Genomic DNA, 23,255 nt, shown 5'->3' with positions numbered 1-23,255 from the left:
AGCATCTCCCACGTGTGCCCCAGAGCTGCATCGAGAAATGCAGCCTGCAAAGCTTCATGTATTTTCTCCCGCTCCCTCTCTCCCTACCCCCATGTTTTCCTCTGCACTAAGAAAACAGGTATCTCAAAACTCTCCCATTTGTTTTTAGGCAGACGGGTCTGGAAAGGGCCCCCTACCAGGTCAGCGCACAAGGCTGCTGTTCGAGTACCTGACGTGACACACAGTGGTTGGCTTTTTCAGCTGTGCTCAGCTGGGAGTGGATTAGAGCTCTGCTCCCAGCCGAGCACTGCTGACGGGCCGGGAAGGACGCGTACATGCCGCTGCCTGCGCTGCCGGGAAGCGCTGCTGGGCAGCAGCACGGCAAGGGTTATGGCACTGGATGGTGTTCCCAGGAAAATGTTCTGAATATTGGAGGAACGGGATAGGGAATCTCTGCCACCTGCACAGCCGGTGGTGGCTGCAGAGCACTCAAACTGCCTGTGTGTCCGGGATGCGGCCTTCGGAGTTTCTGCAAGGGCATGTCGCAGAGGAACTGGAAAAGCTGTCAAGAAATCGGTAGCAATGCTAAAACCAGAGAAACGGGGGCAACCCTCTGGCCCGTACTGTTTCAACACTTTGCCCTCTCAACCCCTTGCGTACTCGATAGTACTAGCATTCAGACAGCAAACGAAATGCACAGTGTGTGTGTGCAGAGGAAGAGAGCTGGGATGCGTGTTGGGTGGTATTGCAGAAAGATTTTGTTGGCAGCATCATCAGATTTTCAGGTAGTGAAGATGTTTTCATTCAGCACAAAATTAGTTTATATTTTGTATGCGTTTTCAAAAAGGTGAGATAAGATTAGGCAATACTGGATTATAATTTGTAAATCTACGATTTGTTACTGGTTCATGCCTGTAGTCTTTTTATGTGATATAAATATACAGTTCACTAATCTTAGCTTCTTCCCTTCTATGTTTAGCCAAAGAGAACTGTTAAAGAATGTGAAATATATTCTTTTATTGGCACTGACTCACAACTGAGTCAGTGAACTTTTTTGCACTTACAACTAAAATTGGATTCTAACTTTCAAAAATTTATGACGATTGCTCCTTCTTGTGGCTTGAATGTTGACATATAATTAATTTAGGATTTCTTCTTGAGATTTCCTGTCTAGGTTTGTACCTGTCACAAAAATATCCTTGGAAGTTTATCTAACAGCTGGAACACCGCGAGAGTCGATTGAAATTTAGCAAAGAGATTTACTGGGGCCAACAGGAGGTGCTCAGAGCAGGATGGCATAAATAGGCAAAAAAAGCCCTTTTATTTCAGCTGCTTTAAAGGGTCCCAGTACAGGCTGATAACGGCGTAATCCTGAAAAATGCTGACGCTGTGTCAGCCAGCAGCACCAGCGCAGGAAAGGATTCTGCAGGCATGGACTGGCACTTTGCTGAGTTATGCACAGAATGGAAATATGTCTGTTGTCTTCCCTCAGTCTCAGCTGCCCTGCAGGTTTCAGCTCACTCTTTTGAGAAACCAGATATATTTAATGGGAATTTCCCATGAAATGGTTTTGAAATCTATTTCGTTCCTCTGCAGGATTGAAGGAATTCTGAAAATTCAAAATGTAGCTTGCAGTGACTTGAGGGACTGGGCAGTAAAACGGCAGATGAAATTTGCTTTAGAGGAATGTAAAATGAAGCATATGGGAGAAAAGCAGCCCTAACTACATACCAAATGTCAGGATGTAACTTAGCCGTTACTCTTCAGGATGGAGATGTTGGAATTATTGTGCATAGTCCTCCAAAAACTTAGCTTTATTTGCAGCAGTAATCAAAAAGGCAAACAATATTATAAATACTTAGGAAAGAAATAGATACTTAAACACAAGCCATTCTTAACCCCTGTACCTGTTGAAGGTTTGCCCACATCTTTCCTATTCCACACATTTCTGATTAGCCACTGAGAAAGAATAGAGAGCACAGGAAAGGCTAGAAAAAAGGATGATGGGGATGACAGAGATTTCAGATGGTTTCTATGTAAAGAGAAGCTATTGCAATATAATCCTTCAGTTTGGAAAAGAAGAAGAAATAGGAGAAGTCTCAGTAGTCTGAAGGGTGTGAATATGAAATGATTGGTACCTTTTCCCACAATATGGACACTTAGCGAAATGAGCAGCCAGCGGAGCCTAGATACAATACAAGCAATACTTCCCCAAATATCATGTAACTGTTGCCCAGGCTTGCCATGCCAACTGTGGAGACCACAAGTATAAATGAAACTGGAACAGTGCTAAATGGTTTGTGGAGGGTGTTGGTCTGTTGGTGGTTATTAAATGCAGTGTTCGGATTTAGCAGGGAGCCCTGAGCTCTCGGGGGAGGATGCGTTCCCTGGAGGGGAAGGGCAGGCCCTCTTGCCTTCTGCATGGGGACAGCGGAAGGTGTGAGTTGGTCTTGATCCACGCTTTGAATTTTGGGAGAGCTAAATTCGAAATTATTACTGGAACAAGCTGCATTTTCTATGAGCCTACAAAACAATTTCTGTTCATTATTGTGGTAATGCCTAATGGTGGAAGGTACGTACCTTGGGGAATTAATAAGATTTCTTTTAACAAAATGAAAGTAAAGATCCCAAAACATTCTGTTGGAAAAAAATTCTGCAAAGGACACGGGTGATCCTCCTCCTCCTTTTTTATGTCCTGTGTTTGTGATCTTGTGACTTGCATGAGAAAATTACTGGGGTTTTTGTTTTGTTGGTTTTTACATGATTGTTAATCGTTGAGCTCTGTTAAAAAGCTATTCCTGGCTTAATCAATTGCTTTTGATGATAAAACAATTGATAAATTACAGTTAGGGTATGTGCTACAAAAGTTGGCTTGTTGAAAAGCACAAGTAGCTTAGACAAATTAATAAAAAGTTAGTTTGATTTGATCTGTGCAAACATTTGTAAAAACAAGGTTTTCTTATTAAAAAAATGCAGCGGAACCACGTTCTTCGACTTAATCCTCGCATTTTATATTCTAGCCCTCACAATACAGTACGCTAAATTCAAATATGAAATCAGGGTCCAGCTATGCTTTTTTGCTGAATTTCCCACATCTTTGTGTCTGACTCTAATGTTCTTTGTATAGCACAGGCCACTGTGTCTCCTATCCAAAGTGTAAAATATGAATGTGGAGGTGTACGTAGCAGTGGTGACCTATACTATATCTTTAAGCTCAGATAGAAAATGAGGCAAGACACGCAAGTGTGAGGAAAAAAATGAACCCAGAAGATTAGAATTAAATGGGCTGGATAATTTTATTTGTATTTAGAATACTTAATGAGAAATTAGGATGTGTTGTCAAATTTGGTTTTCCCGTCTTGAATTTGAAAATTCAAGAGAGTCCAGTAAGAACAAAGTTTCTGGAAAGTAGTCCTGAAACTATCTTGTGTTTCTTGTAATGTAGTTGTTTCAGTGGAAAAGATTTTTTTAAGTAACAGTTTTGTTGCTACTCCCTCTAAAATTAATGGAGGAACGAACAAAGTTTGTACTGCCATCCTTATTCTTATTTTCCAAGTTGTTTCTATGAGCTAAGTTCCACTCTGGGCTTTACTTTTCCCTCAGTGGGGCTGACACATTTGTGCATGCACATCAAGAGTATCTTCTGGTTTTGCTGTTTTTAATTAGCAAATTGTTGTCCTCAAAAATGCTTTTGTGAATTACTCTTCTCGTGTTTTATCTTGTTCCAACCAACAGAACTGCAATATGCAGGTAGAGTAGACCTATATTTGCAGCTATAGCCCAATACCACCGCTCAGCCGTGAGTTGGTCAGAGCTGGGCAACAGAGACCGACAGCGTGGTAAGAGTGCTACTGCAGAGAATGGAACAAAAAAGAGTGGGGAGAAATAAAGCTTCAGCAAGCAGAAAAATAGAGAGAGAAAAAATAGAGGAGCTCTGTGCGCAGCTGGAATGGGGGATTGAGAGGAGAAAGAAAATGGGCATAGGGAAATAGGTGTTCTCTAGAAAAAAATACTATTCAGTGTAAGTTGTGATTAATAATGGATTGGAGTGATTATTTTTGCTCATAAATTTACTAGTCTTGTATTGCTAAATGCAGTTTAATGGCAATGAATCATTTTTTTATAAATGCATCAAGTAGAAAATGTGGCCCTTGTAATTTTATATGATTTCATAATGAAGTTCATATTTTTACTTGTATATATTTACCTGTCATTTGACACTTGCACGGAAGGTCTGAGTATCTCCTTTGGAAATCTTGCAATCTAAGCCTCTGATCTCACTAACTCTTACACACTTGCATGCTTTTGAGTTCGTAAATGGTTAAAAAGATGGTGTTTGGAGATTGGGGGGGAGGCAAGATTTTGCTTAAACAAGTTGCTTATTGCTATTTTATTATTTCCCTGTATGCAATAGTCATTGGTATGCTAACTGTGGGTCTTCAATCTGCGTGGCATATTCTATGCATGCCCTTAGTAAAAGGATAGCCATTAAGGTCCATTTCAGGGTAGACGCTTAAGCATTCTCTTAATGTTACGTGCACATTTAAGTCTCACTCAGAGTAAAAATTAAAACACATGCTTATATGCTTACCAGAACTGGTCCCTAAGTCTTCCCTATCATGCACTGAGAAATGCGTGGGCAGACCCATTAATTGTGGAGAAGCTCATAATATTGGGGCCTAAAGTATAAAAATTATTGTATAATTAGACCACACAAGTTAGATTTCAAAATGCTGTGTGTTGTTTGGATGGGTATTTAAAAAATAAGTAGCTGTCGAGCATGTATGGTCATGTTCACACTGCCACACACAGTCATTGTAATGCTTTAGCAGTTTGAGGAGTTTTAAGTGGATCCAGCATTGGTCTTACTTCAAATAGACCAAACCTACTCACGCTTTCCTTAGTTGTATCTCTTTCTTCTTGACTTTAAAAGATGCAACTGTAAGTATCACACTTCACTTTTATAAGTAGGTTCCTATCATGAACCACGTGAAATAAAAAATATTTAGGATCATTTGGAGGGGAAGAAGATGAAAGTGTGTCTCGTGTACTGTAAAACAGGCTTTTGGTATATAACAAAACTCTGAGCTATCCTTTGGCACATTGATTTCTTTTTTATTAGTAGTAATACAATAAGCATACCTCACAATGCCCTCCACAGCACAATTAGTATTTAAATATAACTGAATGATGACTTTAAAGAGTACAGGGCTATTAACTAGCAGAACAAACTAATGAAATGACTTGTTAATGGTTTACCTAAATTACGAAGTATAGATAGGGACGTACAGCTGTTGGTACAAATCATAGAACCATAGCATCGTTAAGGTTGGAAAAGACCCTTAAGATCATCGAGTCCAGCCGTTAACCTGTCACTGCCAAGCCCACCACTAAACCATGTCCTCAAGCACCACATCTCCCCGGCTTTTAAATTATTCAGATCCACAGAGCAATACTCCGAAGCTCATTAGTTTATCCTCAGCTTTAGAAGATAAGCAATCTAAGGTGATTGGAAAAGCAGATGCAAGCCATTAGATGCATCTTTATTAATTTTATTATTATTATTTGGTTAAGAAAAAGATAATCCCAGCAAACTTCTGCCAATTTACTGGAGTCATCTGCCCTAAGGACACCATGCTATGCCCAGCGCTTCCAAGAAGACTTGTCCTCTCTAGCCAAGAATCCAGCCTTCTCCTAAGGGAAGGAATAGGCCCACACATGAAGCACCTCAAACCCGCACTCAGCCCTCACCACCCCTCTGCCTCCCGACTCCATCCAGCCTTTGGGTACTTCAGAAGAAGGAGTACAGCCCTTGTGTGCCTGCTCGCTGGCTGGAATGCTTTTGGATTCAACTTCCTCACCACAACCACCAAATTTATTAGTATTTACTCTGGTACAACATCTAGTAACCAATGTGCTTCTAACAACAGAGTGTGGTGACAGCCACAGTAACTGGAGCTATCCCAGCACAACAGCCAGCCAATTTTAGCTATTAAATATTGACTGACTCTGGTAAGATGCATGAGGTGAAAACCAAGTCATACTCCTTACAACCAGACAAATATGTATGAGATTTTAAGAATTTCCTTCTAGTCCCAAACTATCAGCAAATCTAAAAAGATGACAAAAAAAAGTCTTACAAATTCTAGAAATTTCCCTCATCCAGAGAGAAGCCACAGCTATGACCTTGCTTGGCTCAGGCAAACTCCTAAGAACAGACAAGAAACGCTGCTTCATCACTGGTGGCCAAAGAAAGAACGTGCTTTGCCTTTGACATCATTTTTGTCCCTGCAAAAGGAGTGGCCAGTCATTTCTGTGGACGGGCAAGTCAGAACTTACGGAGCCCTCGGCAGCGCTGCCAGCAGCCGGGAGCTGGGTGCACCCACAGGGAGACGACGCCTGAGCAAATCCCTCTACCTCACCCGCGAAGAAACGGGAGGGCACCAGGGAAGCGCCTGTGGGCCCAAGGAACAAACGATTGCCAGCCCCTTCCCTCCTTCGGCTGTGACCTGTCTGTATCGTCCTCCGCACGGGTAACCTCCGAAATGAGCCTCAGCTCCTTTGGGAACGGGGGCAGCGGCAGCCCCGGACAGGCTTGGGAGAGCCAGGTGTTTCAGATACACAAGGGTTCAGCCAGCTCATTGCTTGCTCCGTACCTACAGACTGCTAGCGCCTGGCAGCGATGGATCTGCAGGGGTTTACAAAACGTGGAACCCCACTGCAGTTTTGAAAGGCAGAGAACCTTCAGAGCTGAGGGACCGCGAGCACCCGCATCGACAGGCAACAGAAACCTTGCACCCTTCCCTGAAAAAGTGTGGTCCTTAGGGAGACAGGAAGGGGCATTCTTCTGATTTGTATCCCGTATTAGGGTTTATAATTCAAATCTGCCCCTCAGTTATATCAGTAATATCTCCTTTCATTAATTGAATTCATCTTTCTTGTCCATTTCACAACCCAGATTTTAAAATCTGAATTAAATATATGTTTTGTCTTAAAGAAATGAAAAAACTAAGAAGAGTGGGGAATGTTGATTTAAATAAGCGGATGCTCATAAGTGAAACTTAGCCCAGCTGAGATTTTAGTGGGTTTGTTTTTTCTGTTTTCATTTTGCAATGAATTTCTAGCAACAAAGATTTCTCTATCCAGTGAAAATTTTCTCTTTTAAGAGAAAACAGCATCTTGAGGTTTCCTTTTTTTTTTTTTTTAATTAAACAAAACATGCAGCAAGTTGCAATTAAATTCCAGTTAACAAAATGCAAAAATACACCCAACCTCCATCTGCCAAAAATAAATAGTTTGAAAAGTAATTTCACATTCCTGACAATGACGACTGTGTTTATGACATATTTCTGGTGCCATATTCCGCTCTCCTATCACTGCCAGCTTGCGTCCAGTATTCAGAAATAAAACAGAAACACATTGAACTTGCTGAACAAGATGTTGCCACACTGCAACTCTAATGGGCTTAGTGACCACAACCTACAGGGGCCAGAATGTGTCAACAGCAAAAGGGCCAACCTCAATCACTGTCTGTGCTTTTACAAAGTTGTTACATGTTTAATTCTTTGCAGCTTAGTTCTCCTGCTGTTTTGGCTGCTCAAACCCAAGGCTTATATATTGCAGCAGCCTTCTCTACCTCATATAATGCCACAAAGGTCCCAGCAGGAGACCTTTCAGTGGAGCAGACAAGCCACAGGCTAGGGCAAACAGGGCATCACAACTTCCTAATAAGATGACTTATTAGATTGGGGGCTTGACACAGCTTTTATTTAACCACTTCTTTTCCCAGCCACCAGAAAGACGAACTGTCTGTCTGCTTGGAGCGCAGCAAGCGGTGTGCGGATTTGCAGCAAGCGCTGCCACGTGCGTTCAGTCCAGTCTATAAGTAGCACGGTTTCTGTGCCATCTTCATCACTACACCAATACAATAATTTTGCCCTTCATGTCAGATTTCCAGCCACGCGATTTTTTTATTATATTAATTTAATGCTTTCCCACTGGATTGCTCACTGCCTCTTGGAGGAGTTTGGGCTTGTGGAGGGCCGGCAGTGAACGGGTTAAACGGCTGAAAAGGCAGGATCGGTTTCCTGCCTGCACTTGCAATGGCCTAAGGCAGTGCCTGCTGTTCGGGAGCTAGAGAGAGTGCCTTGCCTTGTCCCAGGTGGCAGACAGGCAAACCATGTTATTAAGAAGCAGAGATCGCAAAACCTTGATCTTCAAAAAAGGCCCCTAATTAGTCCCTAGCATGAGAATAAATGGCATTCCACGTCAGCAAGGATGAAAAAGGCTCCTTCAAATTTCATTAAGGAATCTCTGCTATTGACAGTTTTTAGGATCACGTTGGGAACTCTTGTTGTTTGAACCACTTTACCGGAGAACTCTTCTTTATTTGTCACTTCTGTTTGATTTAATTAAGAAAAAAAAAGTCTTAATGGTCTCACATGCTGCATCTGAGGGAAGTCATAAATGTCGTGACAAAGAGCTCCGTGCTCTGCGCTGCTGAGTCACTGCTGCCCCCGCCAGCGGCGCTGGGGTCCGCTGGAGGCGATGGCAGTTCGTCCGCCGTCTTCAGTACGCTCCAGCTCAGCCCATCCAAGAGCGTCAGTCTGAAGCCATCCTCGCCGTTTCCCATAACCCTCTTTTTAACTCAGTGTGAAAGTGACAGATTGAAGAATATGTGCTGAGTTTTCTCATATTTCTGAAGAGCTTTGATTTGGACTAGACTTGTTTTACGAAAAGAAAGTCTATTAAAAAAAATAGCTGTCTTTCAACTCATATACCACTTGTCTAATTTTGATTTATAAACATTCCCAGTAGAGAAGGCATCCTTGTCCAAATAGTCTGAAGGTTCATAAACTTCATCTAATTTTATCATATAATTGTACAGTAGTTTTCAAGGACTCTCACTCTCTAGAGGGCTTGAATCCATGTGATTTTATTCATCCCAATGGTATCTGCTTTTATCCCTAACTCAGATTAACAGTTCTGGCATTATAGCAATACGGAAAGTTCATCGCATTCACGCAGCGATTCTACCACCAGCTGCAGATCCTTCTGAAGTTTACTGTGTAATGAATTTAAAACATAAATAGCAACAAATGGGATAAATAATTTCTTTGCCAGAAGTGGAACAAAGTTAATTTTGTCTTTATAAATAACTTTTTATACTGATGTTTTTTGCGAACCTTTCAATATTTAATTAAATCACACAGTTTCTGGATCTTCCTTTTAAAATATATTTTACTCATGTATTTACCGTTTTTAAGCTTTCTTGTAAGTAACTATAAATCATTGAAAAAGTAGAAAGAAAAATGGTTCTATTGGTACAAAGTAGCTAAGAAGATAGTTTCTAGTCTCTAAGAAATACACCTCAGAATTGCTTATTCAAAATCGAGAGTTACGTTATCAGGGATATTTCACATTATTATAAAAGGGAGATTTGTTATTAGGATTTTGTAAACTAGGTTGGAGCTATTTACGTCCCGACAGGGTTAGTGCATTAGGAGTGCGGCGGGACGCCTTCGCCTAGGTGCACCTGGACGTTGCCAGCCAGTTGCAGATCTCCCAGGTAACATTTCCTCAAGTGGGGTTTTTAAGAATGACTAAAATTTGTTCTCCTCCACGCAGGGTGTTTACTTTCCGTGTTCTCCAGATAACGTGCAGTGCCGCACTTACCGTTCGAATCAAGAAACTTCCTTTAGCGTTACTTTAGCCTGTGGGCTTTATTGATTGGAAATGTAAGAAATTGTATGCCAAAACTTCGGTTATTTTAACTAGTTCTAAACAAGAAAGACTAACATCAGTTTTGACAACAAACAAAACCAGTTTTTGTTCTATCGGTTATGTTTAAAAGATTCCAATTTCAAACCAAACACAACTTGTGGTTATTCTGTCAGATATTTATATAGCCACTGGGGCGCCATAGTTATGCACCGCATACATCATTGTATTTTTAAAATGTACTTAATGAACATTTTTTCTTTTCTGGTAACTACTTCATTGCCTTAAATGAATGCATTCCAATAGAATTTGTAACAAATGAGCACTTTGTGTTTGCATTAATGCCAAACACGTTTAACAAATTTTTAACAAGGAACACTGGCAAAAAGCCAAACTCCTAGAGGGACACTGAAGGAATGCTATAAATTTAAACTAGATTTTACCTTTTCACTCGGCTCGACAAGTGTCTTAGGTGTCTTTGGCATCTCGGCACTGGAAGTTTTCTACGTAGTTTGGATACAACTTCATGTCTTAATTATTTCTCTTCTTGGCCCTTGCACCGGAGATTTTCGCATCGATACAGCAGGCTTTAACAGGTTCCTGTATTCTCTAGAAAGTGAGAGGTGGGTGTTCATTCTTTCCATGCGAGCTAGGCCAGGAGGAAGTAGCAAAAACAGTAGTTATTGCTGGGACTGTAACGACAGAACGGTTCAAATAGTACATATCAGGCCGTGTTCGTATCCTACGTTAAGGGACCTACGTCGTGGCGAGCACTCCAGCAGATCTGTGTTACCTAATATTGTTTCTTGTGCTGAGTTGCAAATATCTGGACTGTGATCATGTTTGCAACTGCACTTCGGGGACAGGGGGAAAGCAGCCCACAGTGCTCCCGCCGGTCCGGGCCCTGGGCTTGCACAGAAGCCACGAACAGATTTTTGGCTGAATCAAACATCTGGGGGGATTCTGCAGTTGTTAAATTATGCCCGCATGGTACATGTCATTACAGACCTTGGGAATCACCTACTCTGTAATACATGTTCGTATTAAAAGTGTTACAAGTAGCTCCACAAACCACATGCTCGCTCTTTACTTGTAACTTAATATATTAATTTAATTTTTACTATGTTATTTCAGTTTTAATCAAATGCAGGAACTGAAAAATAATAATACTTAGCACTCATCCAAGACTATTAAGGCACATTACAAACATTAAGCCTTGCAAATTCCTGTGAGGAGCCTGATGTTATCCCTGCAATAGCAAAGAGCAAGCTAGGCACAGAAAAACGATACGACTTTTTTCTTAGTCACACAGTAAGCGAGTGGCAGGGACAGAATTCAGAATAGCGCCGTGCCAGGGCTTTGTCTAGGTTAATTGTGCCATTCTTTTCATGGTTTTGCACAGACAAAAGTAAAAATTAAGAATGCATTTTTTTCTTCACGTCATTAAGATTTTGTTGTTGCGAGAGGCACGGTTCCGTTCCAGGAGGTCACTTGAGAAAGACTTCATGAGTTATAGCCTTATTTTTTAAATACTACTGTTCAGTCTAGTTACTTGTTTCCAGAAAAGGAAATAATTTCCCATCATTTGTTGGTGCTCTGGTCGCAGTAATGGTAAATGACTCTAGAGAAGGAAACTGAGGAATTCATCCTGACAGCTTTTTAAAAGATGTCACACTATAATGCAGATGCCTTGTCATAGATTAAGGAGCAGAAATAGCCCTACCGGGTTTTCATTAATGATATCCTTTTCTACTAACGTTTGGTCAGATACCAATTCCCTGCAATAAAGTGGCTATTCCCTCTCTTTCTGACTCACTAATTACCGTATCAGTTGTTGGCCTTTTATGTAGGTACCATGTGTAACAGGTTAGGAGAGGGCAATTTAAGCCTATGTGAATGGGTATCTGTTTTTGTATCTGGGTGCTTGTTGCAAACATTTGGAAAGCATATGGAGCATAATGGACATTAACCCAGATGTCAAAAATAGCCTGCGTTTTACTACTGTTATTAAACAGTTTCCCCTTTAACCCCTTTGTGTTTACCCACCCTCTCCAGCTTGTTTCTGCAAATCACTGCTGAGAGGAAAGGATTGGAGGCAAAAAGTAGTAATCAGACAGGTGTCTTTATCCAAAGGAAAAACAATCTGAACAAATATTTGTGGGCTACTACACTTTTATATCTTCACATCCTTCTGCTGTTTTCGTTGACTGGTATCTAATGGACTGGCAGAGGTGCCAAACTCCTAAGACATTAATTTCAGCGGGAGCACTGCTGAATCTCTGGCCCAACGTCTGTTCCCAAATTTTGTTTCTGTTTTAGAGGTTCAGTGACCTATACCAAGTACAGCATTGAAGAAACAAATAGAAATTTAATTTACTCAACCTCAGTTGGTATTTGACAGCAATATCCTTTTATATATTTATTTGACTTACTTGAGAAATACTTTGCATTTCCTATCTGTGGTGAACAAGATTTTGTTACGCTTCCAACACATATATGGTTTCCCAATGAATGGGTGGGTTGATTAAGCGGGTGGGGTTGATTCGGGGGTTTCATTCTATACTGAAACCCCGATGCAGATTTGGGGAGCAAGCCAGAGAGAGATGGTATTTTGTGATTTGTTGCTGTTCCTCAGATTGGACACTTTATTCTGAGCTCTTATTTTTAAGAGCATAAATGAGTGTTAATTGCAAAGGAACTTCAGCTTGTAAAATATCAAGTATATTGAAGATTTGCTATGATTATGTTTTAGTGAACCTGTTAAAAAATATAGACATTTTTGTGCTATGGTTTCTGGAATGTACTCTCCTCATTAATTTATATGGGTGCTTCCTATGCCTATATATCTCTTTGAATGATGATTAAGGAATACTCGGCACACAAAAGAATGGGAGCTATGCGCAGTTCAAGAAACGTAATGCATGCTCTGACTTACAGTTTTCATAAAAAGTTTGCAAAGATTTTATGTGCCAGAACTAGTAACATGATCTACTTTAGGAACTCCCTGGCTTTCCAGCTCTGCAGAAGTCATTTTTTTCTCCGTTCAAGGGCCAGATCCAAAACCCGTTAAAATCAGTGGGAACCTTTCCACATTTCAGTGGGCTTTGGATTAGTCCCTAAGTGTTTTAACCAGAAGAGTTGTACCAACCTCCCATTGGAAAAGTAAAGCTATTCATCTAAGTTTGTATTATATAAACTGTTACACGTACTTGCCACACAGACATGAACTTGAAAACAGGGGTTTAAAATCATTTGCAAGTTTATTCTGTAAAGAGTGCTTTACTTTACTCACAGCGTAATTACTCTGATAAATATTAGCTTCTAGCATTTAAAGGGGCATTTTAGTCAACTAGTTCTAGTTACAAAACATAACAATTTTTCAGCTGTATTCAAAAGTGTAAGCATTCTATGGCAATTTCTTTTTCATAAAATTGGATGTTTTGGAGACTTCTGAGGTTACATAAATGCAAGGTCAATCCTGGAGAATCCCATACAAAATGCACTTCCACTTTTCTCGAAACGACGTCAGTAGATAAATGAAGAACTGCCCTGTGAAGGAATAATTTAATTCCTCCCACTCATCTGATATACAGATAATGTGAATAAGACTAATTCACTGCTCTCCGTTCAAGAACGCCATGCCGTTTGCTTGCAACAGAACTAGTGTAACAATAAAAATCATTCAGGCCTCACTCCGTAGTCGCTCACAGTCGGACGCGGAGCCTCCTCCAAAGCCCGTGGAAAGCAGGAGGGCCCTCTCCACTGCCTGGCTGGGGCTTACGCCGCTGACCTCTCGTAGTCCCTGGGCTTCAGCGATGCCAGCCAAGCCGTGAAGAGCAACAGTCATTGACTAGTGACTGCGTGGCTGAAAAACTCATAACAGATTGTTGTGTGGTTTAACTTTTCTAAATCTGAGGTTCTTGTATCCATAAAACCTTTCTCCACTGTTCCATAAATTAAAGTGGACTTAAAGTGCTTAAAATATAACAATAAAATGTTGCTTTCAGTACCTGCAGTTCTGGACAGTTTCTAGAGGTATTACGTGTTCCCACCTGCCGCGGAACTGAGTGGAAATAAATGGATGATTCCTTTGGTTTCCAAATAAAAATATTTAGTTTTATTAATAGCATTTCCACTTCAAAACTACTGCGCTTATAGACATGAGCAGAAAACTCACCATTTACAGAATTACAAGCACAAAATAATTTCACATCTTTGGAATTTAAAGTCTTTCCCATTTAGGGGGAAACTTGTCATGCAAAGCAGCTGTAAAACTAATTGCCACTCTATGAACATAATAAGTGGGTTCAAATCAAATTTAAATCCTCACTTAATCCGTAGTCCCTAGAAAAGTAATATATCCACTGATGTCTATGAGAACCTTGATTAGATGAGAACTAGGATGTTTTGTATGCTTCAATCATGTTACTAATTGGAATATTCTGTTCCCTTGTTACAGTTGTCAGAGGAGCTAGTGAAAGAGGAAGAAAAAAACGTAGCACTGAAAGGTAATGATGATAATCTATTGCATTGGATCTCCAAACATGACCATGATATCCTGGAGAAGATCACAGACGCAGAAAATGAATGCTAAGGTTGATATCTAGTGAAATGCTGCATTAATTGGCATTTTCTCCATTATTTTTTGTAGTCTACTATGAAATTAGGTACTTTGGAAAATAATGAAGGAGACTCAGGCAGAAATTATAAGCTTCATTTCTATCTTTAATGGGTCTTGCAAGTTATTCTGTTTTCACAAAGAAACCATCTGTCCGGAATATTATTGTTTAATGAAGTTCAGTTAAACAGGTTATTTAACTAATTTTGGGTAAATTGATATTGATTTCAGTAAGTAATTCAGATTCTCTTAGGTGTGGTATCTGCATTTGCTGATTTTACCTAGTCTATTCTAAAGTATCACTTCTATTGCACTAGATTATCAAGGAGATATTAGTAAAATGCTATATAAGGGTGTTGGCATTAATCTTACCCCCAGTTAGATGTGGGCTTTTCCAAAAAATAAAACCCGAGCCTTTACCCTCCTCTGTTTTCTTACATCTACTGATAAAAGAATAATAATTTAAAAAACAAAACTAAACAAAAAACAGAAAACATTGATAGTATAACCGGTATTAAGCTCTGGGCCAGGTTGGAAATGAAATCAATTTTTGGTACTAATAACTGATGACAAAGATTATCTTTATGAAAATATGGTGTGTGTCTCTGACAATGCATAGGACATCTAATTTGAGCATAAATATAAGATTATATACAAGATGTATCTATTCCTGGATGGTAAAAGCTTGAGGCGTATATAAATACATATGTATGTATATATATGGACATATGCACAAGGATATATCAACCTTTTACCATCCAAATGCATACAGGTTTTCAACAATAAAAGCTGGGACTCTTTAAAAAAACAAAAATAAAGATAAGATTGCTGTGAATACAGTATATGCACTAGGTCTCCTGTAAATGAGGAACTGTTCGTTATTCTTTTCTGCATTGAAAAACAGTCTCCAACACAGATCCCAACCAACCTTAGATGTGAGAGAAGAAAATACCAATGACCAAATAGCACTTAAAGGCTGTTTGTATCAGCAAAACGTATCTAGTAAAATAAATTAAAGCACATGCAAGGAATATAAAAATAAAAATGTGAAGTCATTGCATTCAGTGAGAGAATATAACTGATAGTCCAATCTCTACCACTTCTCAAGGGGAGGATCCTTACGACTCCATGCACATTTTCAGTCAGTCTGGCAAACGTGCAAATGTTTGGCTGTTTGAGTGAGGCATCTTTTTGTCCGTGGAAGAAATGCTTCCATGCTGGTGGGAGTGGGAATAGAAAATCTGCATTTTTAAAGGACAAACAATAAATTTAAGCATGGGTGGCCTTAATCCTTAGTAGTTTTTCTTTGCTGCTGTAAAAAAGAGAAATCTAAATGGATGCTCCTGAAGTCTTGCACTGAATTTAGAAAAATTATTATTTTTTGAACCTGTGGTGCAATTAACCCTAAACATCCTACATGAGCCATACATAGTAACCCCTTTAAAATTATTGTCTAGAGATGATATTTTATTTATTTGTACCATAACTCTTGGTGCAATCAGAGCAATTTATTCAAGCAGGAGTCCTGCTGGATGCTACTGTCTTCAGTAAATAGAGTCAAATGTATAGAATTAGTATAGCATAGATAATCCAAATTTCATTCATGTTTAAAAAGTTTGTCCTTTAACTATCAATGGCATTTTAGACCTTTGTTTTTGAAACAGCAAAGCTTTGGGGAGTATATTTAGCACATATGACAAATGTTGCACTTGGAAACTCAGACAACAAAACTAGTTTCTCATGACACGTTTGTTGTCGCGGTAGGGGACAATCATCTGTGTCTCTTACAATCAGGTCTTTACCTTAACTCTGCAACTGAATACTTGAAGTAGGAAATAACCTAGGGGGGAAATAGGGTCACAGATACATAGCTGTATAGTTAGATATTTATATGTATGTGCCAATTTTGTCACAGGTATGATTTTAGGGGCGTTTTTGCTCCGCTCATGTTGGTAAGAGTATTGATCTAAACTTTTATCAGGGCCTACAAGTTAGCCCCTAGAGAGGAAAACTTTGTCCAACATTGCTTTTTTCTTTCTTTCTTTCTTTCTTTTTTTTTTCATTTCATGTGATACTCTATGATGTTTGGAGAAAATCTTTTCATATACTAAAATAGAATCTCGGGGTTTACAATAAACACTGTGATGTTGGGAAATATTTTATTTGAGCAATGTTTGGTAGGTTTTTTTCCCCCCTCTGAGTGTAAAGAAGCAAACCAACTTTTGGTTACCATTTAAGATAATGATTATTATTTTACGGTGAGATCAGTCTTGTACTGCACATTCTTTCTTTCATTTAAATGTACAGTATGAATTTTGTATTTAATGAATTTTGTGTATCCAGTATGCACGTACCTGCACATTGACTTTCATTTGAAAGTGGGTTTCAATTTACTTTTTAAACAGTGTTTATGGAAAGACCTCAGATGTGTTGACACAAACTATATCTGCAATGTTTTTTTGTGTGTGTAGGGTGACGTTTGAATGTGATGTTCTGCAGCAATGGGTCAGTATTCCCTAGTTACCTTAGATCCTCATTTGATAGTGCTTCTTGTAATAATTTTTTCAAGTGAGTGGCATGTTCTGGGTTGTGATATTGATATGTGGTTAAGGACATTGATACGAAACTAAGGAATTCCTAGAAATTACCAGTGGGCATGTATTAGACAGTCATTGTAATTTAATGTCTAGTAGAAGTGTAAAGTACCAAGGTATTTAGAGTTCATAACATCGTTATCATGTGTATGGGAAGTATTTAGTGTTGATCAGCTTGTTTATATTCATCAAATAAACTTTGTTTCTTTCTGAAATCAGTGTTGTGTCATTAAAAGTAATGACTGTAAGAAAATGTGTGAGAGATGTTTTCCACATGGTAAATCTATCACACTCCTTATTTCTCTAATTGCTACCATTCAAAGTAATTTATCTTCCTGTTGTTACTATCACATAAACTGTTTAAGGAAGCATAAAAAGGAGAATGTCTCCTAGGCCCCACTCCCAGAAATGCTTATGAGCAACTTTACTAAAGTGAGGAACCATTTTCCGGATTGGGCTCTTAGAGAGCAATATGCTTTTGAGTGGGTTTCTAAAACATAATATTCTTGTGTGACCCTGTGTAATTGCATAGAAAATTACATTTTGTTTATGTACTTTACTGACCAAAAGCCATAAGGTGTGAAATTCTCTGCACAGTCAGCTCCTTTTTCAGCTGCCTGCTAAGTGGTTCCCCGTTTCCATTATGTTCACTTTTTTTAGAAAAGGAACTTTTGTTGAACAGGAATTTCTTACCTCATAGAACTCCCTGGACCAGCTCAGAGCACACACAGCAGGAGAATAAAAGGTAAGTAAGTATGCGTTTTACTTAGGTTATTTAAAAACACACAGTCTCTTAGTTTTAAGCTGTTTCTTTACCTATAAATTAGTTTTCTTGGTTAGAGAGTACTATGTACTAACATAGGATATTGAGTTTCACTTTTAACTACAGCTAAAGATATAGTTATTGTGTATTCTACTTATGCCTACTTAGCTTTGAGTTGTGATACGGTAAATTGAGTAGCAATTGCTTCTATCTTCTTTCCAGACCCGCACAATTTTTCAGAATGGTCTTGTTCTGTATCCAGGCAGTGCCGGTGTTAGGGGGCTCTCCATCCCCCTCCATTGGAAACACGCGTTTTTTACTCCATTTTCAGCATTCATCGCTTCCTGCTTTAAGGGCAGCTCCCGCCTCCCCGCGTGGCGAAGGGGACAGTCCGTGCCAACGCCTCGTGCCGCGGACATCCGGGAGGACGGCCCTGGAATTGGGGAAGCTGCAAAAGGCTCTTGAGCCCCGTTTTCTTTATGATTGTTTTCAGCAAGGAGTCCTCTCTTTCCTCCGTGGAAAGGGGCTGTGAGGGCCCCGGGGGCAGGGGCAGGGGCAGGAGCAGCGTGTTTGTGTGGCTGGGTGCCTCAGGGGAGGGCAGCTCTGGCTGCAGGGGCGGCTCGCCTCACGGTAAGTGGGAGTTCATGCAGTCAAGAGCTCCTCCAGCCCTACAGGAGAGAGCCTGAACAAGAGTCAACCTCTCCTGAGCTTGAAGTTCCTTCCTAAGATACCCTATTTGTTCACTCCGGACTTAAGCCAAAGGAGCTCAAGGTTTGAGCAAGCAAGCGTATAAGCAGTGGGGGACATTCAGGGGAGAAGCCATGTGTTGGCTTGCATTTCAAGCAAACGTGTCAGTTCAGACACACTCTTGAGAGCCCCAGACAGCTCTGTGCCAGCATGAGTTGGATGAAGCCAATTGCAGAACACCTACTGCATCTCCTGGTTGTTCACACTGTGCGCCGGGTCCGGGATTTGGTCCTGAAAGAGGCGCGCTGATTGCTCACACCGCGTCCTGCCCTGGGCAAAAACCCGTCGGAAGGCACAAAACAGAGGGTCAGAGAACTGCGTGACTGTATTTCACCTGTTGATATTGCTTCTCCAAAACACGAAACTTTTAATAACTAATGTATTAAATCATTCTAAATAACGCCAAGTCAGCTCTAAATAAGTAATACATTTCCCATTAGGAAGTCAGCGGGAGCCCTGCACGTCGCCAGGGCATGATTTGACCCATATATGAAAAGGACAGCTGATGTGGGGCTGCTGTGCAGATTTTCCTCCTGTGAGGTTAGAGTGATGTTATTTCATGCTCCTGCCTTTTCAAACAAGACACCTCTTTTTCAAATGCACCTTTTCAAACAAGAGGCAACCTCTGCCTTCACCAGGAGTAGCTTACTACTGGTGACTACTTACTATGTGATGGGTTCATCACGACAGATTTCGTATGGCCTGGAGGCACCGATGCAGCAGTAGCCCCACTGAGAAGCCCACCCTTAATGGATGCAATTGCAGAATCAAGGATTGATTTTGCTTGGTTTTACATTCCTTCCGCTTCTTGCTCTTCAGAATGACTCTGCCTTCAGAATGAGACTATTCTAAAAACAGATCACCACAGACGCAGGGGAAGAGCAGGCAAAATGCCAGCACATCCTAAAGACAACGCATGTGTCCCTTTGAAACGTGCACTTGAATTTGCATTACAGATAGTTATACTACATATTCCCATGTAGCTACAAGTCTCAGGACAAATCCAAGAACTTTGAACTCATCCAGTTTCTGATGGAGGCAACTGTCCAACTTTAAAAAGGCTGTGCTTTTGGTACGCACCCCGGCGAGGCCAGGAGACAGCAGATGTTCTGGCAGCTGCAGGCTGCCTTGCGCTCGGGGAGCCGGGGCTGGAGGAGAGCAGCCAGCTCCCTCCAGATGGAGCAGCCAGCGGAGAGGCGAGTGGGAGGCTGCACGAGGATGTGAGAGCGCTCCAGATAGCGCAGGACTGATGATGTGTGGCGCCACATCACCTAACCAGCTTTCGAGAGGCTGCGCAAGAGAAATGAGCACCAATCCACTGTTAACCTGAGTTCAGTGAGAAGTCTTCTTGTCGTGGGAAAATCGATAGAAAGGAAATATCTGTGCAGAACGCATGATAATGTAGCATGGTAACTATTTTTTATTTGAGTGTAATTTGGACAGATGCATTACTCATAAGTGAGTTATCCGGCGCTTGCCAAAAATGCGGCTAAACAGTTATTATAGCAAATTACACCATCATCTAAACACCTCTGTTTTGGCTCTCGGTTGTCTTCTTTTGCAATAAGTTTTTTTCTTGATTATTGTTGTCTAATATTGCTGTATTTACTGCTTGGGTTACCATAGAAATAAATAATATCATGAACAACAACATGCATGCAGGCGAAGAGCATTTTCTGAGGAGAGCACTCTTGTTAATGAAGACCTATATGGTTGCGTAGTTCTTAACATAGTTCTCAAGTCTATTGATTTGTGTCCTCATATGCATTTTATTATGGGCTTTATATTTCATTTTAAACTTCTAAAAATAAAGAAAAACAGCTGAAGTAAATTTTTTTTAAATGGCCAGATTTTGGTTAGAGGTTAACACAGGCCAAAAGAGAACACAGATCTGCCCTGGAGCTCTTACAGTTTTATTTTGTTTTGTTTTGTTTTAATAAAAAGACCCTTATTACAATCCACTAAGGGTCACAGAAATGCGGTCGTTACAGACCAGCCATGTGTCTTGTGCGTAACCCTCCTGCCCTCCGTACCTTCTCCAGTCTTGGATCAATCAAACGTGTGAAGGCAGGATTGTTGTCAGTCGTGGTGAGGGTGTGCGTGAAGGGACTAATCCAGATTGTAGTGAAGTGAACTGAGAGACTATTGATTAAACGTAGGTTTCTGATTGTGCCCCGCTTGCTTCTTTCTGGAGCATATGCGTACATTTACAGGAGCGTGGGGCCAAACCATTTCCTCTATATATCAGAATTTGAGCTAAATGTAATTCAGATGAACAAACTGCCTGACTTTTTGAATGCTTTGTGATAAGAAAATACATCTTGGGTTTCATTACTGCAGTTCATTTACAATGTGTTTTGTTTATAGTTGTCCTGACTGTGTTTCTAGGTCAGCACTCTATTCCCAAGAACTCTTAAGACAGTCTGTCATTATAGCGTCTCTGCATTACGGGCACTTATCTCATGGTATTTGTTAGGATTGAATAAGTATCATTCAGTCCATACGTTAGCTTGCTGCTGCTATAGATAGACTTGCTGTTGCCTTTGCGAGTAAAATGCGTTATATCTAAGGAGTCTGTTTTCTAAAACAAAATAAATTCTGACCAATCTTTCAGTTGGGGTTACTACACGAAAAAGAAGAGGAGGAAAAAAACCCATAATAACTAACTCCCAGGGCTGCCCAGGTAGCCAGTTTCTAGAGGATTTGTTCCAATTCTGATGCCATTCGCCGCGTCAGAATTATTCTCCCTGAAGTTAAACAACCAGTCTCCGTATCTGAAAGCTGAAGGTTGTAAATCTCCCTTGTGAATGTTGCCCATGACAGGGAAGGAAAGACTTGCGTAATTACCACTTGTACTTCCTCGGGAGAACATGAGCTCAAGTCTAAAGTGAGGAGTTTGGTCAATAAAACATCAAGGTCTGAAAACTACAGGAAAAGACCTGTCCAGCTCATATGATAAGGAATTTTTTCTTGGTCACAAGAACGTGAATATTTCGGTGGAAGCCTGTTCTTCAGACCTGAGTATTGTGCAGGTATTCTTTGTTTTTCTTCAAGATTACCATCAGTAAATTGATGGAAATCTCTCACAATCTTCCTTCAATGTGAAGCATACTGCACTGGATAGAGTTATTCTGCTAAAATACAGAGAACTGTTTACTAACCTGACTATAAACATTATTATATTCATTAGCGTCTTTGAAACAGGTTAATAATTTAACATCAGAGAGCCGGAGTAGCACTCTGAGTAACGCTACTGAAGTCAGAAGGGATTACTCGCAGTCCTTCCCGAGCGAGGAAGGGATATCAGTGCTTGGCATTTTTGCCTATAATTGGCCAGATGGCTCACAGAAGAATACACCTACTCACGTGAGCAAATTTTTACAGGACTTGGGTCCTAAAATCAATTATAAATGCTTCTGGGGTAATGCGAATGCTCATGGTCATACTGATACCTTTTCATAGCAATCCTCGTCCACATCTGTCCTCTGCATACATCGCAGGGAACGATTTAGGTTAAAACATTTATGCTTTGCTGCTACTCTGTTTGCTCTTCTCCATTGCAGCCATAGGGGTGTACAGGACTGATTTTTCTACTTTCTGCAGTGCTTTGCACATTTTTTAGCTCTGAATTCCCTCATGCAGAAGTGCCATATGCAGTCCTTGAAAACTTCTTTTTGAAGGAGCCCTGTGATTCTTCGGCTGCTTTGCCATCTTCTCTGGGGGTGCACGGAGGACTCTGCACGAGGTAGGAGGCACCTCAGGTAAGGCTGTCTGAAATTAAACACGTGCTTCAGGCTTGGATTACCTGTGGGTCCTATTCTGTGCAATATGAAAATGCTCTCCTTCCCTTGCTTGCTGTGGGATTTCAATATAATCAGCATCTTGCATGATAGAGACTGAAATATAGAAAACTTTGTAACATTTTCCTAATATACATTAGGCTGCCATCATTAGCGTCCCAAAGAATCAGGCAAATTGGGAAATACTAAAATAGGTTGTTGAGGAATGCTGCTTTTTCAGAGTTCGCTTGCCTAATCGGTTTGGCTCGATGCTTATTTTTCCCTCTCACTTTTGAAATTCCCAATACAAATTGTGATGCTTGCACGTTTGTTAAGCTCCGAGTGATTAGTGAGAAATTGCACTAAAGGGGCGTTTTCTGCAACTGATTTGTTGGACCTTGACACCATAGCGAGTTCTGAGAAGAATTTAGATTCCTTAGCAACACAGACATCAAACTGCAGTCTGAAAATGAAGTAAATGAAATACGTGAATTGAGTAATTCATATGAAAGGAATGGTGCCTTGATGTGTGATAGCCTAGTACTTTCAGGAAGGTCAAACACCAGGGGAATGGGACAAATTTAAAAATGTTTTTATTTTGCTGAATTTCTTCCTAGTTGCGTATACAAAACATTTCAAAGCCACTGCCTTAAACCATGTTACAAACAAAATGGCAATCGAAGAGATAGTTTTGATGTTATGCACATCCTCCTTGCACCGCAGGAATGAAGATGAAAAGGACACTTCTTTTGAGTGCTGCATCTTAGTACAGCTTTGTAATTATGCTACACAGACAATATTAACGATTCTTATTAAATACAGGATATCATCTTAAAATGAATACCAGATTTTTAGGAAGGGCTTTTTAACAAATATTTTAAAAATCTGATTTCGCTTTGAATTAGCTTTCAAAATCCAGTCCAGATATATGTAAAGAATATAAAATGTAAATATATTTTCTAAAGTACTACAGTATGTGACATTTATAAATTGTTACATGCTTTGCTAATGCAGCTGAGTGAAGCTTAGTCTCAGATCAGATAGAATCTTTTAGA

General features: G+C 40.2%; 1 protein-coding gene across 3 annotated transcripts in view; it reads left to right on the top strand.

Moving 5' to 3' along the window:
* Positions 1 to 17,109, top strand: part of ERC2 (ELKS/RAB6-interacting/CAST family member 2) — a 531,140-nt gene extending 514,031 nt beyond the window's left edge. The window contains exon 16 of one of the 3 annotated variants that reach the window (XM_087745272.1): positions 14,159 to 17,109. In XM_087745272.1, the coding sequence (XP_087601398.1) occupies positions 14,159 to 14,293 (135 nt within the window). In that variant the 3' untranslated portion in view covers positions 14,294 to 17,109. The remainder of the gene's footprint in view (positions 1 to 14,158) is intronic. The other 2 variants (XM_087745274.1, XM_087745271.1) reach the window with 2 other exon arrangements.
* The last annotated feature ends 6,146 nt before the right edge of the window (positions 17,110 to 23,255 follow it).

The sequence above is a fragment of the Nipponia nippon genome, unplaced genomic scaffold (assembly GCF_047370975.1).
Source record: "Nipponia nippon isolate SJK-2023a ecotype South Korea unplaced genomic scaffold, ASM4737097v1 scaffold_9, whole genome shotgun sequence".
Lineage (NCBI taxonomy): Eukaryota > Metazoa > Chordata > Aves > Pelecaniformes > Threskiornithidae > Nipponia > Nipponia nippon.
This window is presented reverse-complemented; position numbering and strand designations above follow the sequence as displayed.